Source organism: Podarcis tiliguerta (genome assembly GCF_965153285.1).
Source record: "Podarcis tiliguerta genome assembly, chromosome: 9".
NCBI lineage: Eukaryota > Metazoa > Chordata > Lepidosauria > Squamata > Lacertidae > Podarcis > Podarcis tiliguerta.
In genome coordinates, this window is record NC_139542.1 from 29,678,620 (window position 1) to 29,702,741 (window position 24,122).

General features: G+C 46.3%; 1 protein-coding gene across 1 annotated transcript in view; it reads left to right on the forward strand.

Annotated features, from left to right (window-relative positions):
* Positions 1-8,793: 8,793 nt before the first annotated feature.
* The window catches only part of FAT4 (FAT atypical cadherin 4), a 138,721-nt gene continuing 123,392 nt past the window's right edge, over positions 8,794-24,122 (forward strand). Inside the window, exon 1 of the mRNA XM_083456913.1 lies at positions 8,794-15,161. Coding sequence (XP_083313039.1) covers positions 9,882-15,161 — 5,280 coding nt within the window. The 5' untranslated portion in view covers positions 8,794-9,881. The remainder of the gene's footprint in view (positions 15,162-24,122) is intronic.

Here is a 24,122-nt window from a genome sequence, read left to right on the forward strand (position 1 = left end):
GGGACCGAGCAATGGGAGCCCACCCCGTTGCGGGGATTCAAACCGCCGACTTTCTGATCGGCAAGTCCTAGGCTCTGTGGTTTAGACCACAGCGCCACCCATGCCCCAAAGAAATAGTAACCAAATATAATTAATGAACTAACCTACATGTTCTTCTTTAGAAATGAGTTGTTGATGCCGGAATATCAGTTTTAATGTTGGTTTGTTTTTTTAAAAAAATCTCTGGAGTTTACACCTACTCTAGATTTGTAACAACAGATTCTAATCCTGATTGTGATTTTTAAAATGTACATTAGATCTCTTTGAGCACACCTGCTTCAAGGTGCTCAATATTGTCAGGTAAGTGCTCTTTGTCAGTGGGTCCTGGCAGATTTGCTTGGCATCCGGCTCAGGTACATATGGGGTCACCATATTAATTTTTCACAAGGCCCAACAACAACACTAAGTGGGGCACTGTGGGAAATTGAAATGACAGTTAGATCCAGGCACCCAGCATGGAGAACCAGGCCAAATGAGTAAATAAAACAGGGTCAGGGAAGGTATTGGTGGTGAACACTGCCATGGCTCTGGGGCTCTGGCAGTTGCCCAAACATGCTAAGTGCTGTTGCCAGCTTTGGCTCTCCATTCCTCCTTTGCCAACCCTTTCCCCAGCAGGCAAATTCATTTTCAACAGGCTGGCCAGTTTTGTGAGCCTGCCAACAGCATACTTCTAAATACCAGGTGACATACAACAGGGAAGACCTCGTGCCTTTAGGCTATGAGTGTCATCCTGGCTAGGCCAGCAAGCTGGAAAAGACTGGATCTCATTCTGACCCAGCAACATGTTATACATATGGCTGCCTCTGAAGATGGTTCAGAAACTTCAGCTGGTGTAGAATTGGGCAGCCAGGGTGCTCATGGGGGCAAGACTATCTGCGCATATTATACTGATCCTGGCCTGACTGCACTGCCTGCCAATTAGTTTCCAGGCCCAATTCAAAGTGCTGGCTTTGACGTAAAAAGCCTTAAATGGCTCAGGAGCGCAATACCCCAAGGACCATATCAACTGACCCAGAAAGGGAGAGGAAAAGAGGGTGGGGGAAGAGAAAAGGGATGTTCCCTAACCTTTGCAAAAAATAAGAACCATGTGCAACCATGGTTAATGCAAACGCCAAATGGTGAAATATTGTTGCATATGACCCCAATCTCCGAGCCGTGTGGGATGCCAGGGGTTCCAGGCGGCTTACCCAGGGACCATGTTTCCTTTTGGAAATGAGGCATAGCAGAGACTGTGGTGTCTTTATGATGTATGGTTTATTTACACATATATACAACCTGAGTCTATGATGGATTCAACCTGAGCTGTAAAGTCAAACAGAAATCAGCCTGACTCCCTCTGTAGCTTTAGCTGCTTTTAACAGCCTGCAATTGTTTTTTTTTTTCTCCTCTAGGTCACACCATGGCCAACCCTCAGCTCTGAACTCTACTTAAAACTCTGCCTTTGTCTACTAACTAACTCTGAGTTGAGGGAGGGGCCCTTCCCCTTTCCTGTATCGCACAGGGCACCCCTCTTTGGCTTTCCTAATGGCTTATCGCCTTCCCTATATTCTCTAAATGGCTTGTCTCCCAAGCAATTACTTGATCAGGAAACTGATCTGGCTTATATTTTAACATTTGCATTGATTAAATTATAACCCCTACTAGACCCAGGAATTTAGGGGAATCTGGTACCCACAAACTCCAAATATGCACTATATCCAAATATGCAAATGAGGCCTAACCTTTCCTTTGGTGTACAACAACACTGATGTTTTTTATTGGGGGTGGTTTTAGCTCATTACAGATGCGGGTGGTGCTGTGGTCTAAACCACAGAGCCTAGGGCTTGCTGATCGGAAGGTCAGTGGTTCGAATCCCAGCTCCTGCCCACCTAGCAGTTCAAAAGCATGTCAAGTGCAAGTAGATAAATAGGCTCTGGCGGGAAGGCGTTTCTGTGTGCTGCTCTGGTTCACCAGAAGCAGCTTAGACCTGGAAGCTGTACGCCGGCTCCCTCGTCCTATAGAGCAAGATGAGCATGCAACCCCAGAGTCATCCATGACTGGTCCTAATGGTCAGGGTTACCTTTACCTTTAGCTCACTAGAATTTTCTGAAAATAGTTGGTAGTTCTTCCATTATGTGTAGAAATGGACAATGTTACCCTATTTCGCCCACACACACCAAGTGAAATGGAAACTATTTGCATTTATGGCATTCAGCTCAATCCTGCATACATTTACTCAAATGTAAGTCCCACTGAGTACAAAGGTCTGCAGCCAACATTTACCTGACTTCCTTTATTTTGTGGGGAGGATTCAAGGTTTGCACAACTGACGTGCATTAAGTTGCTCTGTTGCCCTAGCACAAGAAATTCACTTTAAATAAAAACAAATCAATAAAGTTTTGTGGTTTGAAAAGTGTCAGGGAAATGCACTGAAAAGTGTGGAATGAAGGAACGGTTAATAGGAGGAAGTGGAAACTCTCTTCAAGCAAATCAGAATGGATGCAGGACAAATGCTTATTGGTGAATCACTGCTCCATAAACAAAACAAGGCAGAATGGAGACTAGGCATAGTCCAACCACCAGATAAACTTTGTGCAAACAAATCAGGATGACGGATGAATGAACTGGTCATCTGGGGGAGTCCCGCACCGGAGTCTGGAAGAGCCGTCCGCTTGCGAGGAACAGAGGCAGTAAAGAGTGCTGCTTATTTGTTCAGGCAGTTACAGGCAAAAGTAGCCAAGGAATCAGTAGTAGCCAGACAACAGGATGCAACTAAATGTGATAATCAGATGCACATCAAAGCCTTTCTGCATCGCCATCTGTATTTATTTCTCTCTTATTCTGAAAGATTTTAATCTGTAAAGACCATAACCAAATCGCTGCTGCTCTCCCATATTTATGCCAGATGCCAAATTACTCATATAAAAGAAAGGAGACTTGCAAGAATTAATGACCTGTGATATCTCTTTGTTTTAGAGAGCAAAGTCATCCAGGAATCAGCCCAAACATCTCTTTAGTAATGAACTCCAGCCAAGGCTCCTAGTAATGTTTAGATTTGATCCTCTTCTTTCATTTCAGCCACAAGAAAGCATCACAACAGGAGAGGGAGGGGGTAAACCTCTAGCATGGTGGCACCTCATTGTCACTGAGGATTCCTTGATCTTTGCTTTGTCTATGTCTGCTGATTTTCAATTATTCTGCCTTTTCTTGTTACTTTTCCTGAGTCTTGTTGCTTGAAACAAAAGGCAAAATAGGTTCTTGGATATTTCCTTTTTAGTCACAAGCAGATGGTAAAATTAGGTTTTGTACCATCTCCTTGAACTGGTCTGCAGAGATAACATGTAATGCCGTTTTGGGCAATAAATGACTTTGAGGCAGGCAATCTCTCCTAACCAAACCTACCTCACAGGATCGTTGTGATGATAAAAATGGGCTGGCGGGGAGGGGGGGACATTTATGCTAGCTTGGCAGAAAGGTGGGATATAAATGAAGCAAGTAGATACATGCATACATTTTCCTTGAATGAATAGGCAGATCAAATTCTTTAACCACCAGACAATCTGTAATGGATGGAAGGGGAAGTTGTGACCAGAAGCAAAAGTGGACCAAGCAATGGAAGCTGAGGTCCTCTGTTATGTTGCTTCTGGTCCCAACCAACATTGACATGTGGTCCCTGTAGCCTGCCATTTCTGTTTCATAGAGATGTGCAGTGCATCTGATGCCTGTTTCCACGCAAGAAGTAAATAGTACTGCGTTCAGTGGGCCTTACTCCCAGTGTGCTTAGGAACATAGCCTCAAAGTTTAATTTTTCGGGCCCGGATGCTTTATGCTCAGAGATGGAAAGAAGATTCTGTACCAACCAAAGAGGAGTGGCAAAACAAACTTATGCACTATGCCGAAACGGCAAAATTAACAGGAGCAATAAGGAACCAAGAAGAGAAAAAACTTTATTAGGGAGACTGAAGAACATTTGTAGATTCTTTGAAATGTTATTGTACACATATTAGTTCATTAGCAGGACTAACTGAAACCAAACAGTTAAAATATAACTTAAAAGGAAACAATTCAGTAATTAATAATTGGATTAATGAAGAAAATGCAGTTATAATTTAAAATAAAATTAGAAATTGCAAAAGGGGTGGGGAAAGTTTAAAAAATTGTTTATTGTAATATTGGAGTTGTATTGCTGTTGAAATATTTTTTTAAAAACTGGAAACTGAAATTTATTTATTTATTTAAGTTTAATTTTTCAGCTTCCCCTGCAAGGCTTGAAAGTGGCAGCAGAGTACGGCTGTAATCCTATGTCGGTTTCCTAAGGTGGTTAAATCCTATGGGACTCAGTGGGATTTATGTCGAAGTTTGGCTGGGGCTGGTCCTGGAATTTGTGGGAAATGGGTTGAAGTTCCTTCCCTGATCTCTCATGCAGCATATACTGGCTCTGGGGCACTGTCCCTTTGCAGCGTGTGAGAAAAAGCCATAAAGCACCAAACGTCTTACGAATAGCTCTTTCGCTTGCATCCAGATATGCGTTTATTGAAAGGTTTGGTACTCTGCCATCCCCTGATTTCCATAATATGCTATTTAGTTTTTGGCAGTTGGAGAATCTGGAATTGCCAGGAAGTTTCTTCGTCCGGAAACAACTGGTGGTTGGATGCAATTTGAAGTTATTGTTGAGCAGAAATTATACCTTCTCCCCCAAAGGTGCTATTCAGAGATTCCGACAAATCTTTCTGTCCCCCCTGCTACTGTCCCAAGGTGACAAAGAGGAAATAGCGCTGTAATCAGAGACCTCTAGTCTACTAATAAAATTAAATGGGACAGTCGAATAAAAACACACACACAACCAGCAACGTTTAATAGCATAAGAACACCAGGGGGCACTCTTGACCTGCCGTTGAATTGCACTGCACTGGCAAAGCAGACAGTAATCCGCAGATGAGACTGGAAACACATTAGGAGATTGACATTTAAGTATTTACACCAGGCTTACAATGGCAAATTCACAGTGTGCTTTCATAAACAAAGGGTCTGCCCAGACATTTTTTCTAAAAGGTTTTCTTTTTAGCGTCACACTTATGCTCATTCCTATGGGAGCCAGCAACAAAATATCCCTTCTCCCTGTGATGTATGGAAGGAATATAGCCTTTCTCAGCTTTCCTGAGTGGGAACAGGTGTAGTTATGTATATATAGAGTGTGCGCACACTGGGTTCAGTTTTTGTTTCTTTTAAGTGGATTCTGCCACTAGTCCCAGAAGGGACTCAGAAAAACTACCATATGTGTGAGTGAAAAAAGCTTCCATTCCTATCCATGGCATAGAACAGGATGCTTGTTTCGCTGGAAGAAGTCCTCTGCTTGAATGGGGCTTACTCGTAGGAAGTGTTTAGGAAAATAGCACCCCTTCCATTGCTTGAAAGTAGCAGCAGAGTTAGGTTGCAATCCTAAGTCCATTTAATAAGAGAGCAAGTCCGTTTGGACACAATGGGATTTACTTGTTCTGAGAATAAAATTGAGCTGCATGTCTGACTGAGGTTGATTCTGGCACTTGGAGAAAGGTCAGGAGAAGAGAGCTGAAATTCTCGCCTTAACCTCATATAGAGCATAATACCAGCACTGGGGCACTGTACCTTTGCAATGTGTCTGAAAAAGCCAGAAATCACTGCGTGCCTTACAAATAGCTCTCTTGCATGCACCCAGAAGAAAAAAAGCATCATCTTGAAATGGGCATTGCACGGCTGCTGTTTATACATATTTATATATTTCACACCCTATATATATACATAACCCATGAGTGCTGCTTAAAGGAAACCTTCCCAAATTAGTGCAAGTCCTTTATGTCACTCATCATTACAAGTGGCATCATGGCTCCACTGTGAGATATAGCCGTAACACTTGTTCACTTGCAGAATGATTGCGATTTTTTTTTTATTTTTTTTAAAGTGCAACACTGGTTGCATTTCTGGAAAGGCCAAATGTGCGATTCTTCAGTGCAAAGCTTATTCTCCTAACGGTATCTTCTCTGCAACATGGTTCTTCTTGTGTTTAAATAAAGGTTTCCTTCAAATCAGGGTTGGGGAATTTGGTGCCCACGAAATCTTGTGTGACTACAGTCTCCACCATCTCTGATCACTGGCTATGCTAACAGAAGTTTTAGCTCATCAGCAACTGAAGGTCCATAAGTTCCCCTTCCTTTTCTGCATATAAAGCAAAATAGACATTTTATTTAGTCTGTATTCATCTCTTCCCCTTTCCCTCCCAAAGCAAACTACTTTCTTATAGAACCACGAGTGACAGCTTGTGTGCTTTGCTTTTAAATAAAATTATATTTACTGTCAGGAACATCTTATCAGGGTACTTGTTTGAATGATTACAAAACTAACAATCTGGAAAATTGGGAAATGATATATGATGTGTAAGAGATTTTGAAGTCCCACTTAAGAAGCAATCCACTTTATAGAAACACCAACTCCTTAACTCTCCCCCCTGCTTTTTCTGAACACAACACCTTGAATGCACTAACTGATGCCCTTGCAAGAAATCAATGTGATCAAAGGAGTTTTATTTGAACTAGGAATCCCTGGGGCTCAGCTGGGGCACCTGTTTTTGACTGGGCTCAGGTTTGGATTTATAACTAGATGTAATAGCAAAGAAAGAGCATTGGCTTAAATGTCTCTTGTAGAAATCAGTGGAATTAAATGCCGTATCCTTGACTAGCTGCCTTTAAGAAGCAGCCTTCAGCAGCACCCTTCCCCACTTCCTTTCCCCCAAGCAGGCCAATTCATGCAACTTCTGCCTGCCTGTGGATGCTGACGGAGATCAGGCTGCTGCCCAGAAGTAAGCAGGTGAAGGGCACAAAAATGCTCTTTAGGTGGGAAAACAAGTAATGACAGCAATCAGCAGTTGCCACCTTGCCCTTTGGGTGGTGCAATGGATCCAGTTCCGTCCACCACACTGCCCAGAGAGAGAAGGCAGTGCAATGGCTTTGACCCTGAAGCAATTCCTGCCTATAAATTTCCTACTGCAATAAGGAAATTGGTCACTCTTTCGCCAAGCAGCATGGTAGGGAAAAGTGGGGTGGTTTCATCCAGTCAGCTCCAGAGAGACAGAGGCAATGGCGGTGTTGATTTCTAGTACAGTGGTACCTTGGGTTACATACGCTTCAGGTTACAGACGCCGCTAACCCAGAAATAGTACCTCGGGTTAAGAACTTTGCTTCAGGATGAGAACAGAAACCGTGCTCTGGCGGCGCGGTAGCAGCAGGAGGCTCCATTAGCTAAAGTGGTGCTTCAGGTTAAGAACAGTTTCAGGTTAAGAATGGACCTCCGGAACAAATTAAGTACTTAACCCGAGGTACCACTCTTTCTGCTCATTGGTTGCTTGCTGGACTCAGGGTCAGGCCAGCTCTAGTCACTCTGCTAGGTAAGACAAAGGACAAGATGTATTTTATGTATTATTACATAAGTATATCCTACTACTTTTCTTCCAAGGAGCTCAAAAAGACATGCATGGTTCTCCACCAATCCATTTTACCTCCACAACAACTCTGTGAGGGAGGTTCGGTTGAGAAATGGCAGCAGTGTCTGAGTCACATGGTTGTGGTCATTCTGATTTGTGGGGAGGTTATACCGGCACATATATTGTATCAGGCAAGTGTTACCCCACACTTTCTGGTGTATTTCCCCATGACTTTATCAAATCACCATTAATTGTGCAACCTGGATTGTGATTCAATTCCCCCTGGAAATAGTGGCAGCCTAGAATCACCCAAAGGGACTGGCCAGACTGGCGTGCAAGAGACATGCTTATTGTGAGAAGCATGCATGAGAAGCACCCAAGTTTCCTGCAGCAGCCACCGGCTGCCCTCCCATACTTGTCAATTTACCCCTTTGGGTGGGTAAAAAAAAAAGATTTATTATCACTAAAATAAAATAAAAAGACCTTTGTGACCCGTTTGAAAATTAAGTAAGCGCCTGGGAACGCGCGCGCACACAGAGCGAGGGAGAACTGCCCGTTTGCTGCTGGGGATGCGGAAATCCCATAAGAACCGCTACCTTTCGGGGCGGGCGAGGAAAGGTGGTGGGGGTCCCCAATGGGGGTCCCCGAGAATAGAATGTCGAGGTCTTCCCTCCCCCCTTGTCTAAAGCCTCGTCCCTTATCTAGAGGCAAAGCGGACCTCTTGCCTGCGCTAAGCCCGGCAGCCAACTGCGCCGACGCTCCCGAGTCCCGCAGCGGGGGACGGAAAGCGAATCGCCCGCTTCCGACGGCGGCGAAGCGGTTAAAGCCAAATCCGCGTCGCGCCTTCCCAGACATGCTTTGCTTAATCCCCTTTCGGACTTATTGTTGACGGCGGCGAGTCGCCCATCGCCTCCCCCCCCCCGCCGCCCGCTCTCTGCGGAGTAACCAGCAGCGTCTCTCTCCACGCTCCTTAGCGGCCGCCCGACGGAGCTGCTCTGGCCGACCCCTCCGACGAGCGGCGGCTCCTCTTGCTCCTGTTGACTGACGCGCCGAGGAGCCAGTGGCGCGCGGGCCGAAGCGACCCCGGCTCTCCGCGGGAGGAGGAGGACGAGGGGCTGGGGGCGGAGCCGGCCGCCGAGCTGGGACTCGACGGGGAGGTGCGTGGGCGGGCCGGGAGGCGGCTGGCCAATGGGAGGCGGGGACGGGGCGGGCTCGCCGAGCCCGGGCGGGAGGGGCCGAGCAGGAGGGCGTCGCGCCGGCGAGTGAAGAGCCGAGAGCGCCAGGAGGGGCGTGCAAAGTTTCTGCCGGGCTCGCTGCTGCGCGGTGGGTGCGGGCAGGAGGCTCCTTCGCGCGAGCGCGCTCTCCTCTCTGCCGTCCGGCTGGGCGAGCCGAGCAGCTGATGGAGGCGAAGCGGGGACCCGAACTCGCGCCCAGCTGAGCGGCTGCCGGGCGCTCCGAGCCTTGCAGGGGAGACGCTGCAACCCAAAAAGTTCCTGCTCGTCTCGGCAGAGTAAAAAAAAAAAGGAGCCTCCTCGCCCCGCATCTCCCCTTTTCGTTTTGCACCCCTGATCTCCGGCGAGGTGTCTCTGCGCGCCTTGTGGGTCCTGTGCGCGCAGCCGGATGCCCAGCCCGCGGCGGAGCTGATGCTCGCAGGGATGTACAAAAGAGAGGCGAGCCGGAGCGGCCGCTCTTAGCCGAAGAGAACTTTTTCGCACAATGCCCAGGAGCGCTCCGAGCTGCGCGCACGTCCAGAAAGGCTCCAAGCAGCGGCGGCGACGGCTAAAGGTGGGACAAGACGGCGGAGAAAAGACGCTCCGAAGAATCTGAGAAGGAGGTGGAGGAGGAGGAATCGGCTGCATCTTTTCCCTGCAAAGAAAGGACGCTGGGTTATAGCGAGCAAAGAGCGCTGGCGAGAGGGGAGCGCTGGCACTTTTCACGCCAAGTTGCTCCGTCGCGCGTCCCGTCGGCTCTCGGCGCGAGTTTTGCTGAAAGGACTGGACGGACTTTTCTCGCTCTCTGTGAGTAACCATCCAGCCCGGAACCGCGGGGGGTTCATTTTGGCCAGGCAAACGCTGGTCCCCCAGCCCGCACAAGTCGCTTGAAGGGGGTGGAAGGGGCAACAGAACAAGAGAAGGCTGAGCCTTGGTGGGAGGCAGCGACGGCTCTCGGACCGACGGCTTGTTTCGCCTGGCGCCTGCCCCGCACGCGAGAAGAGATGCCCGCGGCTGCGGAGGCCGTGACAACCCGCGCTTCCCCACCTGGGCTCCGCTGGTGATGTGGATTGGCGCTGCCCGCCCGACTCTCCACGGACTTTGGGCATCTCTGGGTTGTCTTGGCTTGGCTGCTCGGTTGGCCCTTGGCTGTGAGGGAAGATCTTTGCCCCTCCCCGCTCGACATCCTGGCTTGCACCATGGGCTCTTCCACCTGGCCTCTTCTCCCCTACTTCGCCTCCTTCCTGCTGCTGCCTCCGCTCCACGCCTCAGCTGAGCCCCGGCAGCTGTTCCAGGTGCTGGAGGAGCAACCTCCAGGCACCTGGGTGGGCACCATTGCCACCCGACCGGGCTTCACCTATCGCCTGAGTGAGCACCACGCCCTGTTCTCCATCAATGCCACTTCAGGAGACCTCCACACCCGTGCCACCATCGACCGCGAGAGCCTGGCCAGCGATGTGATGGATCTTGTGGTGCTCTCCAGCCAACCAACCTACCCCAGCGAGGTGCGTGTGGTGGTGCTGGACCTGAATGACAATGCTCCCGTCTTCCCGGACCCTTCCATTGTGGTGACCTTCAAGGAGGACACGGGGAGCGGCCGGCAGCTTATCCTGGACACGGCTACCGATGCAGACAGCGGGACCAATGGCGTGGACCACAGCTCTTACCGCATCGTGGGTGGCAACGAAGAGGGCCGCTTCCGGCTCAACATCACTCTCAACCCCAGTGGGGAAGGGGCCTTCCTGCACTTGGTCTCTCGTGGCGGGCTGGATCGAGAGGCCACCCCAGCCTACCAACTGCTGGTGCAGGTGGAGGACAAAGGGGAGCCCCGGAGGCGTGGATATTTACAAGTCAACGTCACGGTGCAGGATATAAATGACAACCCGCCAGTCTTTAGCCAGACCCTCTACCAAGCTCGTGTGCCTGAGGATGCACCTGTTGGGGCCAGTGTCCTCCAGGTGACGGCGGCGGATGCTGATGAGGGCACCAATGCTGACATCCGCTACCGCCTGGAGGGGACAGAAAGTGCTGCTGTAGATGGAACAGGGGCACTTCCTTTTGAGGTGGACCCAGAAAGCGGGGTCATCCGGATCCGGGAGGCGCTGGACTACGAGTCCCGGCGTCAGTACTCCCTCACTGTCCAGGCTACAGACCGCGGGGTGCCGGCTTTAAGTGGCCGCGCTGAGGCTCTGATCCGCCTGCTCGATGTGAACGATAATGAGCCACGGGTCAAATTCCGCTATTTCCCGGCCACCTCCCGCTTTGCCTCTGTGGATGAGAATGCGGCGCCCGGCACAGTGGTGGCGCTGTTGACTGTGAGTGATGCCGACTCGCCGGCGGCCAATGGGAATATCTCAGTGTCCATCTTGGGTGGGAATGAGCAGCGCCACTTTGAGGTGCAGAGCAGCAAAGTCCCCAACCTGAGCCTTATAAAAGTGGCCGCTGCTCTCGACCGGGAGCGCATACCCACTTATAACCTCACCGTGGCTGTGATGGACAACTTTGGGGCTCCCCCGCCATCCCCCAGTGCCCTCCCCTCTGCCTTGAGCCCCGAAGGAGCTGCTCCTGCCCCGGTGAGCCGTTCCTCCGTGGCTAGCCTGGTGATCTTTGTGAACGACATCAACGACCACCCGCCTGTCTTTGGGCAGTCGGTGTACCAAGTGAATATCAGCGAAGAGGTGCCACCCGGGAGCTATGTGCAAGGCCTGAGTGCTACGGATCGTGACTCTGGTCTTAACGCCAACCTCAAGTATAGTATTGTTTCTGGCAATGAGCTCGGCTGGTTCTGTATTAGTGAGCACAGTGGCCTAGTCACCACCAAAAGCCTTGACACCATCATGGCTAGGCCTCTCCTGGGGGTTTCGGGCCCAAGCACAGCAGCTTCTGGGGGGCTAGACCGGGAGATAGCTTCCCAGGTCGTGCTAAATGTCAGCGCTCGTGACCAAGGTGTGCAGCCCAAAGTTTCCTATGCCCAGCTGGTTGTGAATATCCTGGATGTTAATGATGAGAGGCCCCGGTTTGGCCAGCCAGATGGCTATCATGTGTCTGTGGCAGAGAATTCCCCTTCAGGAACTGAGCTGCTAGTTCTCACGGCTGCCGATGGCGACTTGGGAGATAATGGCACAGTGCGCTTCTCCTTGCAAGAGTCTGAGCCAGGAGGGGTGGCAGGTGGTCTGTCGGTTGCTCCATGGGGATTTTTCCGCTTGGATCCTATATCAGGCAGGCTCAGCACAATCTCACAGCTAGATCGGGAAGAACAGGGGCAATACACCCTGCAGGTCCTAGCCACTGACCTGGGCTCTCCTCCCCTCTCCTCAGTGGCTCAGGTTAACGTCAGCTTGCTTGATGTGAATGATAACAGCCCCCTGTTCTACCCTGTCCAGTACTTTGCCCACATCCAAGAAAATGAGCCCGCAGGCAGTTATGTAGCCACTGTGTCTGCCAGTGACCCCGACCTTGGGCTGAATGGGACCATCAGGTACAGCATCTCAGCAGGAGACACCTCCAGGTTTCAGATTCATAGCCTAACAGGGGTTATCACCACCAAAACAGTCCTGGATAGAGAGGAAAAGACTGCTTACCAGCTGCAGGTAGTGGCCAGCGATGGCGGCAACCTCCAGTCCCAGAACCAGGCAATCGTTACTGTCACTGTCTTAGATACCCAGGATAATCCCCCGGTGTTTGGCCAGGATATCTACAGCTTTGTGGTGTTTGAAAATGTGGCCTTGGGTTACCACGTAGGCCGTGTTTCCGCTTCCTCTATGGACCTGAGCACCAACATCACTTACCTGATCACCACAGGCGACCAGAGGGGTATCTTTGAGATTCACAAGATGACAGGCCTGATCACCACTGCCAGCGTCATAGACAGGGAAGAGCAGGCGTTTTACCAGCTCAAAGTGGTGGCGAGTGGTGGAACAATAACGGGGGATGCTTTGGTCAATATAACTGTCAGAGATTTAAATGACAATTCCCCCCACTTCCTGCATGCAGTGGAAAGTGTGAATGTGGTTGAGAACTGGAGTACTGGGCATACCATCTTCCAAGCCAAAGCGGTTGACCCTGATGAAGGGGTGAACGGCAAGGTCCTCTATAGCCTTAAGCAAAATCCCAAGGACCTATTTAATGTCGATGAGCAGAGTGGTGCTGTAAGCTTGACAGGGCCACTGGACATAAATGCTGGGTCTTATCAAGTGGAGATTATGGCCACAGATTTGGGGGTCCCTCAGCATTCCTCTAGTTTCATTTTAACAGTCTCTGTCCATGATGTAAATGACAACCCACCAGTGTTTGATCAGCTCTCCTACGAAGTCACCATCTCTGAGCTGGAGCCTGTGAACTCCAGGTTCTTTAGCGTGCATGCTTCTGACCGAGATTCAGGCGCAAATGGAGAAATAGCTTACGCCATAATAGAAGGAAATACTGGAGATGCCTTTGGCATATTTCCAGATGGGCAGCTGTATATAAAGTGTGAGCTGGATCGCGAACTTCAGGAAAGATACACGCTACTGGTGGAGGCTTCTGATAGAGCTGTGGAACCGCTCAGTGCCACTGTAAATGTCACTGTCATTCTAGAAGATGTCAATGATAACAGGCCATTGTTTAACAGTACCAATTATGTTTTTTATTATGAGGAGGAGCAGAATGGTGGGTCCTTTGTAGGTAAAATCAGTGCTGTTGACAAAGACTCTGGGTCGAACGGTGAAGTCAGATACTCATTTGAACACATGCAGCCTGATTTTGAGTTGAATGCCATGAGTGGGGAAATTACAAGCACTCATCAGTTGGACAGGGAATCCCTTATGAGGCAGAGGGGAGCAGCTGTGTTTACGCTTACAGTCATTGCGATGGATCAGGGGTTGCCAAAGCCTTTAAGGGACCAGGCAACTGTGCAGGTTTACTTGAAGGATATCAATGATAATGCACCCAAGTTTTTAAAAGAACTTTACCAAGCTACAATATCAGAACTAGCTGCAAACCTGACACACGTTTTAAGGGTGTCTGCCTCCGATGTTGATGAAAGCAATAATGGACTGATCCACTATTCTGTCATTAAGGGCAATGAAGAAAACCAGTTTACAATAGACAGTGGCACTGGTCAGGTGACTTTAATTGGCAAACTGGACCACGAAGCTACTGCAGCTTACTCACTTACCATCCAAGCAGTAGATTCTGGGGTGGTTCCCCTAAGCTCTGTTTGTACATTGAACATTGACATACTGGATGAAAATGACAACAGTCCTTCCTTTCCCAAGTCAACTTTGTTTGTTGATGTCTTGGAAAACATGAGGATTGGGGAACTTGTGTCTTCTGTTACTGCCACTGATTCTGACTCAGGGGACAATGCTGACCTTCATTATAGCATTACAGGAACAAATAACCACGGGACGTTTAGCATCAGTCCCAACACTGGCAGCATTTTCCTGGCCAAAAAGTTGGATTTTGAAACCCAGTCCATGTATAAACTAAACATCACTGCAAAAGACAAAGGAAGGCCTCCTCAATCCTCTACCATGTCTGTTGTAATATATGTCAGGGATTATAATGACAACCCACCCAAATTCCCACCTGGAGATATATTTAAGTCTGTTGTTGAGAACATTGCCATTGGCACCTCAGTCATTGCTGTAACTGCTCATGACCCAGATGCAGATATAAATGGGCAGCTGACCTATACAATCATTCAGCAGATGCCAAGAGGGAACCACTTCCGTATCGACGAAGTCAAAGGAACAATATATACCAGTGCCGAAATAGATCGTGAGTTTGCTAATCTCTTTGAGCTAACGGTGAAAGCAACTGACCAGGCTGTCCCTGTAGAATCTAGAAAGTTTGCTTTGAAGAATGTGACCATTTTGGTAACTGACCAGAATGACAACATTCCTACTTTTGTATCACAAAATGCCCTTGCTGCAGACCCCTCTGTTGTGATTGGCACAGTTCTGACCACGATTGTTGCCGCGGATCCTGATGAAGGAGCAAATGGGGAGGTGGAGTATGAAATAATTAACGGGGACACAGACACCTTTATCGTGGATCGATACAGCGGGGACCTGAGAGTGTCAACAACCTTAGTGCCATCTCAGCTTATGTACAGCTTCATCGTTGCAGCCACAGATCTTGGCCCAGAGAGAAGGAAATCCACCACTGAGATGACTGTAATTCTGCAAGGACTTGATGGGCCTGTTTTCACTCAGCCAAAATACATCACCATTTTAAAAGAAGGTGAGCCTATTGGGACAGATGTGATATCCATTGAGGCAGCTAGTCCTAGGGGCACTGAAGCTCTAGTGGAGTATTTCATAGTTTCGGTGCGTTGTGAAGACAAAATGTTTGGCCGACTCTTTACCATTGGGCGCCACACCGGAGTGATCCAGACTGCGGCCATTTTGGACCGGGAACAAGGAGCTCGCCTGTATCTGGTGGACGTTTATGCCATCGAAAAATCTGCTGCTTTGCCACGAACTCAGAGAGCAGAGGTAACATCTATTTTATTTATTTCTTTGAAAAGTAAATAGATGTTTTTGTTTTTGGTCCTGTCAGCTCAGTTCATTTATGCTGTTCTCCTATACATATTTTTGTATCCAGTCCCCTTGCTTCCAGAGGAATTTACTTCAGAGTAGACTTGCATGGATTTCTCAGAAGTAAGTCCCACTGAGTTCAGAGGGACTTACTCCCAGGAAAACATGTATAGATTTGCAGTCTTTGTCTTACAGAAGTCAGCTGTTTTACAGGTACCAAGGTTTTTCATTGTTGGATTTTTTTTCTTCGCTGTATAAAAGAAACCTTTGAAATTGCATGTTGTTTTCTTCAGCATTAATAACCACTCAACAGATTGTGTTGGAGCAAAGCAGAGTTGTTTTTTCTTTGACATCCGTGAGCTGATTAGCATTCTACATAAGTGACTTTTCGTTCTGACTGCACAAGCCAACACTCGGTATTAACTATTTGGCTTTAACTGTAGGCTGTGACATTTTCCCCATGTATGAAAAATGCTGTATGATATGGGGCTTTCTCTTAGGCCTCTTGCTGATCACTTCAGTTTATCTTAACTTGCTAAGTAGACTTTTGAGTTTTTAGCTGCTTCTACGAGAGAGTGGACTGTTTTCTTACTGATCATTGTTCAATGCTAGAGCATTTGGACAAGGCCCAGGAAAATTTTGACTTCCCTTCCAAATGAGTTTCCCTTCACCTCTGAACACAGCTTCTATTCCTCTGGTCTTGCCAATATTCAGGATTGTGTCTAAAGACTTGCTGATACCCTTAGGTTGTTACAGAAGCCAAATGGTGAATGTTAAAAAGACTCTGTTAGTAACCTGATTGGTGATTTAGAGTGAACGGATTCCAAAACATTAGTTATGATATCTTAATGTTCTGCCAAGTGTCTGTTTCTGCTGAAGGTGTTTTGCTGTTAAGCAAGCATATTTGTATAATCTTTCATGTGGCTAGAATGGGTATTGTCTTCCAGAGAGATAAATTTGGAAACTCCTCAGTCAACAAGGCGGGGCTTTTATTTTTCCCCCCATTTTGACATTGTTCAGGCTCCTCTGACTTCTGCATAAGTCATTGCATTTTTGTGCACTGGCAATTCGGAGCAGAACCTCTTCTATACTCAACCAGCAGGGGATGCCGGAAGTGTAGAATGAATCAAACATTTCCCTCATGGTCTTAAGCCTTTTAGTTCTGAAACTGAACACAATTGCATATTCCAAAGACTGACATCAATATTCTAATCCACACTGCAACCCTCTGCAGGTTTACTTGGGAGTTGGAAAAGATTGCAAGTTTAATCCTCCATCCACTTACCTGGAAATAAGCCCTATTTAATTCACTGGGACATACTTCCGAGTAAACTTGCATAAGATTGCACTGTAAAACTCCAAATTTTCTTGTTTCGCCAGTATACTGTACTTGCATCAGTTTACTCTGGAATTATGCCTTTGAGATGAACTGAGTTTGTGGACAGCAGGGATTGCAAAAACGCCATTTGCATTTGTTTTTCACAATAAGTTTTAAAGGCAGAAAGTGGCTGAAAACGTGTAAAAGAGCATAATTTGTTGTTACATGATCTATTAAGGCTTCATGAGAAAGATCAATAAGGAATTTGACCATACTAGAGATTTCAGCTGTTGCTATGTTATAATGAATGATTCGTATTACTAGAAGGAATCTTAAAGTGCTTTATTACGGAAGAAATAATGTTATCAACAGGTTTTCAGCTCCAACTATGAGTTCAACTCAGTTAAACCAAAGGAGCTAAGCCAAACAAGGTTCACATTTGAATTTAAAGATGTTATGAATTGGGGTGTTAATATATAGTATCCGATTATGGGAAAGTTAAGTCTAAGCTTGCAATCTCTTACTTGCATGCACTTAATTGAAGGTTCAAGACCTATTCATGCAAATAATTGGGTGTCTAAGGAAGGAACAGGTGACTACTTAGAAGGCCTACACTGCCCTGAGCTACCTCCGCCCTGTCCCAGTAAGTAGGACGCTGCTACTGGGAGGCTGGATCCATGGCGTCACCATGCCAAGACAGCTGATTTTCAAGTAAATGTTCCACCAGGAGCTTTCAGGAGGCTTTATATTGGTTAAACAGCAGCTTGATAACACCATTCAGTAGTGGACAGCATAGTGGGGCAGAGATGCTTACCTGACCTAATGGCAGGTGAGTAACAGAAGCTTATCGGGAGGAGGGGACGGGGAAGGTGGTGGCAAGTTCAGCTTGGTGCAAAGGCGCTGGCAGAGCCAATACACCATTCCTGGTGGTGTGTTTGCAACTCCTCTCTTCTCCCCTCTTCCTCTTGGTAAAGAGCAGCGACTCACCTGCCGGGAGGTTAGGCAAGTGCCTCCGTTTGCACCACACGGTCTGTTACTGAAACCAATTACGTAGGTGGTGGGAAGTCTGCATAGGATTAAAACCCCAATGTTATAATTTCCCCAAAGAAGCAGAATAATAATCCACGTCCCCCTTTAAAATAGCAGCATCCTTTAAAAGTAACAACTTATTGCTGCCCTGGGTGGTGCAATGGGTCATGGTGTCTGACTCTTAGCCAGAAGGTTGGTGGCTTGTGCCAACCCAGGGATGGCTCTGGGCAGAATTCCTGCATTGCAGGGGGTTGGACTAGATGACCCTCAGGGTCCCCTCCAACTTCATGATTTTATTATTTTTGGGGAGGAAGGACAAGATAGACATAACTTCATGCTCTGTACGCTGCTTATTTAAGTTCTATGTCAGGGCTTTCCTGCCCTGTGCTAAGCAAGTATTTTGAACAGGAGACAAGATTCTGAATAACTGCTTGATTGGCATGTGCTCCTTTTCATATTGTATAATGACATGCTACAATTTACACACAGTGACAATTCAGGTGGAATCTACATATGTATATATGTTCTGAAAATGCTTTTCTTTAAAGCGTTTTTTAAAAAAATACATTGAATTTTCCATAACATTGTATATTGCACTTAAAACACAAAGATAAAGGTACCCCTAAACGTTAGGTCCAGTCGTGGATGAGTCTGGGGTTGCGCGCTCATCTCGTTCTATAGGCCAAGGAAGCTGGTGTTTGTCCGCAGACAGACTAAGCTGCTTCTGGTGAACCAGAGCAGTGCACAGAAACACTGTTTACCGTCCTGCCAGAGCAGTACCTATTTATCTACTTGTACTTCAAACTGCTAGGTGGGCAGGAGCTGGGACCAAACAACGGGAGCTCACCCCTTCGCGGGGATTTGAACCACCGACCTTCTGATCAGCAAGCCCTAGGCTCTGTGGTTTAGACCACAGCGCCACCCACGTCAAAACACACTTAGAACGTTTTATTTGCAGCTGTATAGCTGCATCCTCGGACTGAGTGGAATTTTGTTCCTTTATGATCAAGGACTGTTTTTAATGTGATTTAATAGGACTTGCACTATGTATGGCAAAGGTGTAAGCAATCCCCCATGTGTTCAAACAAATAAAAACATTGGAAGTAAAATACCGGTAATCCAAGACACTCCAGTCACTGGTACCTCACTGGCGTGGAAGTGGGGGGGGGGGCTGCTTCAAAATAATTTGCATAACCACACCTACCTGTATTGTATTGCTCATATGACAGTCTGTTGAATTATAAATTATTTGAGATGTTGCTTTCTTATGGAATCCAGGTGTTGTTGAAGTTGAGGAGGAATATTGTGGGGTGGGGTGTACTTTTACTTGAATATACCAGGTTTCAACTGTTAACTTTGAGTGCTTCTAACCAGAGTGGTATTGGTTGTGCTAAACATGCCATGTTGGGGGATATATCCTGCCTTTTATCGCAGTGCAGTGAACCTCATACATTTCTAGCCTATACACATTCAGCCTGCAGTCCTGTTCACTTGTGTGAAATATGAAGTATCATTGATTTCAAAGGGATTTTAGCATCAGTAACTGTGCACAGGATTGCAATCATGTGCCACATCTGGAGCACCAAAGGCTGCTCTGATTCAGAGAGGGGAAGAGACCTAAACTTGGGGCAATCATGCTGTGTAATGCAACTTTTGGGGGATGACTTACTCTTACAAATGTATTTGAAACTTACATTCATAGAGCTTGTTGCTTTCATTTGGTTCTGTGTGAGAAGTCAGGCAATTTCTAAAGGAATTTGATGGAAGCATGATTAAGATGCCTAGATTTTTTAAAATATATAATACCTCTGCACAACTAAAGATTGATGTTTTCCTTGGAGTTTTCATATAACTATTTAGGCTCCCTGGTGTTTCTCCTCCCCTCCCCAATCTCCCCTTCCGCCACTGTTGTTTTTGTAATCCATCATGAAGCCTCATGCTGTCCGAACGATAAAGAAATATTGCCACTAAAAGAGGCAGGGATTGCTTCAGCTTTTTAATTGTTTGAGCTTCTTTGCTTTGTTTGTTGTAAATAGGTTTTTTAAATCAGGTCTGAAGTCTTCTGCATAAGAATGCAGCAGGAGCATGGTTGCTATTTTGCAGCATTTCAAGGATCTAGCAATTAAATGTAGATTTCCCCCTTTCCGACTGATCTTTGATTAGTGGCAAAAACACAATATACACATGATTAGTATACTGACTAAGTACTAATAACAGTGCAGTCCAATATATATCTACACAAATTTAAGGCCTGTTAAGTTCAGTCACTTATTCTCAACTAAGTGTGTTTACAGGATTGCAGCCTAAATATAGTACATTGTACAAATACAGTTCCTGATTGAACCATCAGTTTGGACAAACTTGTTCCATTCATTTCTAGAGAGGGGTGTAATCTCCTGGATTTGTTCTGGGTTTGGGCTCTGTAGCCTCAGCTGTTTCTCCAAATTTAGGAACCTTGAATTATGCCTCCTCCAGCCAATTCTGAGTTGGGAACCTTGCCATGCTCCTGAATGGGGAATGGTAAGCTTTCTTCTCTCTGGTGTGGCACCTGGAGTTCTGAGAAAGCAGTGTCCCAGAAACAAAGTGCTTAGGAAAAGATAGTTCTCTAGAGCTTGTCCTTACAGTTTAGACTTAGGAGACATGGTGAATTATGTTTCCCAGAGCCCCTTGCACCTGGGATGCTGCTGTTGGGGTGTTCTAGGTTCTGTGGCAGATGGAAGGAGGTAAGGGAAGCATTGCTGCTTCTGTTCCTCACCCATGTGAAAAGAAAGGGAGGAGAGAAAGGTTGAGCTAGCAACAGGGAAGCTAGACATACCCTAATACAGTGGTACCTCAGGTTAAGTACTTAATTCATTCCGGAGGTCCGTTCTTAACCTGAAACTGTTCGTAACCTGAAGCACCACTTTAGCTAATGGGGCCTCCCACTGCTGCTGCGCCGCCATCGTGCGATTTCTGTTCTCATCCTGAAGCAAAGTTCTTAACCCAAGGTACTATTTCTGGGTTAGCGGAGTCTGTAACCTGAAGCGTATGTAACCTGAAGCGTATGTAACCCAAGGTACCACTGTACCAACCAATACAAGCCCAGTCCTGCGTTTGGAGGGGAATAGGTTTGCCTTGGGTTCTGAATGGGGGGAGTTTGCATTCTGAATTGCCCTAACTCCAAATTCACCCGATCAACAGCTTGACTGACTGTTTGACTAACTTAGTTTGACTCACTTTATCTCTGGACTATATGTATAGATATAACTATCATGACTTAGGGTGTTGCTGCCATGTTGATCCACATAGCAAGATGTGAAGTTACTAGGAAAAAATGCCTCTTATTCAACAGATGGCAAAGCAAATGATAGGGACATGTCCCTTTGCAAATGCCATTTTGTTAGTCTTGGGAGACAATGTGCACAACACGAGACAGAAAAGCATGTCTTAATCCAGCATTTATTTGATTGCAGAGAAAAGCCTGGTGGATGACAGGACATTGATATTTTTCATAGTATATTTGCCTAGGGGTCACACCTGCTTTCTTAATGAAAATGGAGAAGAAGAAAATGAGGAATGTATAAAATCTGACCTGTGATTTATTTATTTTTTAAAAAAGAAAATCAAATTTGTGATGGCCAGAATGAAAGCTTTTAAGAGTAGAAAGATAGCTGTATAACTTGAAGCTGATATTTATGGCCAGGATAATTACTTCTGTGAACTTACAGGGATACATTAACCTAGCTTCCTTGTGCTGGTCAGGGAGCAGGAAAAATATAACAGCATCTTACTCCCTAACCTACCCACCCCACCTCCTCACATAAGTATAAAAGCAGTTTGGGGAGGGCAATTTTCATCATTCAAAAAGGAGCTTTCAATTACAGCCTCCAATATTGCTTTTCTTTTTTAAAAAAAGTTGGGCATGAAAACACACAACCGGCATGTAACATGTAGTTTGGTGGCATGTTCTCTCTCAGTGGTGGGGAGACTCAGTTTCAGCCATCAAATTGAGCTCGTGCTTAATTAATCACAGGGAACGGTACCATATTATTTTAAATCCAATTCTTGACAGATTTAAAGCACTACATGACCTTTGCACTGATAGAGAAAGACGGAATTGGGAGTAAATACCTTCCTTGCAAGGCGAGATCCTATTGGGTAAGAAACAGAAATACACATGCCTGCCAAAATACTTGGCTCAAGCAAAAGGGACACAGATGGCTGTGACTGATAAATATGTCTATTGTTATTTTTTCTGATCAGCGCTTTGTGTATGAAATATAGGAGTGCAAGATAGTAAGAGCAGCAATTTAAAAGGCTGAAATAAATGTTGAGAGTTTGTTGTTCTGCTGCAACTTTCTTCAGTGGTGGGGCAATGTAAGTCGAATGTAAGGAACAGCACAGAACCAAGACTGTTTATTTGATATTTATACTGCAGGAAAGATAATAATTGGTAGTCTAGGACTGTTGTCCCCTGCGTGTGAAGACAGGCTCTGGGGGTTGGAGCGGACAAGACCAATAAGTCAAAAAGGCAGTTTCTGCATGTGATGTAGAAGGAAATTAGGGACATCCTCAACCTGGGATGGTAGCCCATCTAGGGGAAGGAAGACTCTGATCCTAAACCTCCACTGCCTTGTGGAATATCTTTGGGAGAAGAAAAGACTAAGGAGTAAACCCAAATCTGGAGTCCCTAAGATGGTTGGATGGTCCCTTGTATGCCTCCTTCCGGCAACTCCTGGATCCAAGCTGGTGCCAAATGTATTGCTCTGCTTTCCTTTGGCCCTCATAAACAAGGCCGAGAGGGAGTCTTGTCATCTGGGCCTTGTGCTTTGGGGAGGTCCCTTCAGTGCTGCTAACGCAGCAGTTTAACTTCATCCCCGGAGGCACCCTCCATTGTCTCTCGAGACAGATGGATGCCAACCAGTCTGTCTCCTTGTTGTATAAACCAGTCCATGTGTGCTAAGAAAACATTGGAGTTGTAACACCTTCAGGATATTTTTGCCCCACAAGTGGGGCTATGGTCTGTTGGGGCATCAGTGGTTGGTGTGCTGGTATTGTTAGTGATCAGCGAATGGTCTATTTATTCTGTATGGACCATAGAAGGGAAAGCTATCTCTGGATGATAGAGCACATGTCTTTCATGTAGAAGGTTATGGGTTTCACTCCTGGTATCTCCAGGCTGAGCTGGGAAAGGCTTCTGAATGACACTTTGTGTCTAGGTCTGTGGCTTTCAGGGAAAGCTGGCAATATCGATTCATAAGTCAGAGTTAAAGGTCAGGCGAAGCAGAGGGCATCCAGGACCTTGGACAGATGCAAGGGGCCCTATGAAGGCAGCCTGAGGAAAACGTCTCAGCATGGATGCAGGTAGGCTAGAGTTAGGGGCGAGTGTGAGGTGGTCAGGTTTGCTATTGTTCAGCGTGGTTAAAATACAGTAGTACCTCAGGTTACAGACACTTCAGGTTACAGATGCTTCAGGTTACAGACTCTGCTAACCCAGAAATAGTACCTCGTGTTAAGAACTTTGCTTCTGGATGAGAACAGAAATCGCGTGGCAGCGGCGCGGCTGCAGCAGGAGGCCCTATTAGCTAAAGTGGTACCTCAGGTTAAGAACAGTTTCAGGTTAAGAATGGACCTCCAGAACGATTTTAATTCTTAACCCGAGCTACCACTGTGCGTAAAAGGGATTGTGAAGAACTCCAAAAGGATCCATACCAAACAGGGTGAATGAGCCATATAATTCTCCTCATTCCAGTTGTGTTCCTGGTCACAGGGAACAATGCTACGATGTTCCCTGCTGCAACTCTCTGTGTGGCATAACAAATCACATGTGAGGAGTTTCAAAAGAAGTTTGATGCATTTGAAGCTGGGGGGCGGGGGAGGCCCAAAATCACAGCGGGAAAGGGTAAGTTGTGTTTTGATCTGGAACATTGAATTGTATCCTCACCATTTACTTCAGTAGGATTGAGATGATGTCCATTATATTAGGTCATCAGCACTGCAGCAAGAAACAGTCGTTTTCCGAAAGCTCCCGTAGTGGGTGTTACAAATGAGCAATAAATAACTCATGAAAAATCCATTCTTTGTTTTTCTTAATAGCCAAAGGAAGGTGAGCCTGCTGAGGCTCAGGCCTGCCCCCTGAGAAGCTTTTTCTTTTTCTTTTTAGAGGCAGTTAAACAGACTTTCTCCAGCAGGAGTTATTGCTCTCTTAAACCAATTTTCAACGTTTGTTTGCAGAGCAGTAATTCACGGTGTCTTTCATTTCTCTGATAACACTGTCCCTGACGAACAGCTGATAATTTCTAATAGTATTGATCTTCCTATAGGTTTTTCTGCTTCTAGTAATTTTTTACATTAAACAATTAATTAATTGTTTTTTGTTTTTGTTTTTAGTATGGCCGCGCTAGCTCATGGTGGCTTTCATAACAGTTTGTAGTGTTTGAAATGTCTAGTCTAACCTATAAATAGATAAATAAATGAATAACGTACTTGACAGGATAGCGGAAACAAAACATGAGAAAACTAAAATTGTGATTGTAAGGATTATTCAAATAATGTATATAAAATACTATGAATGCTTTACAGTATTATAGGAA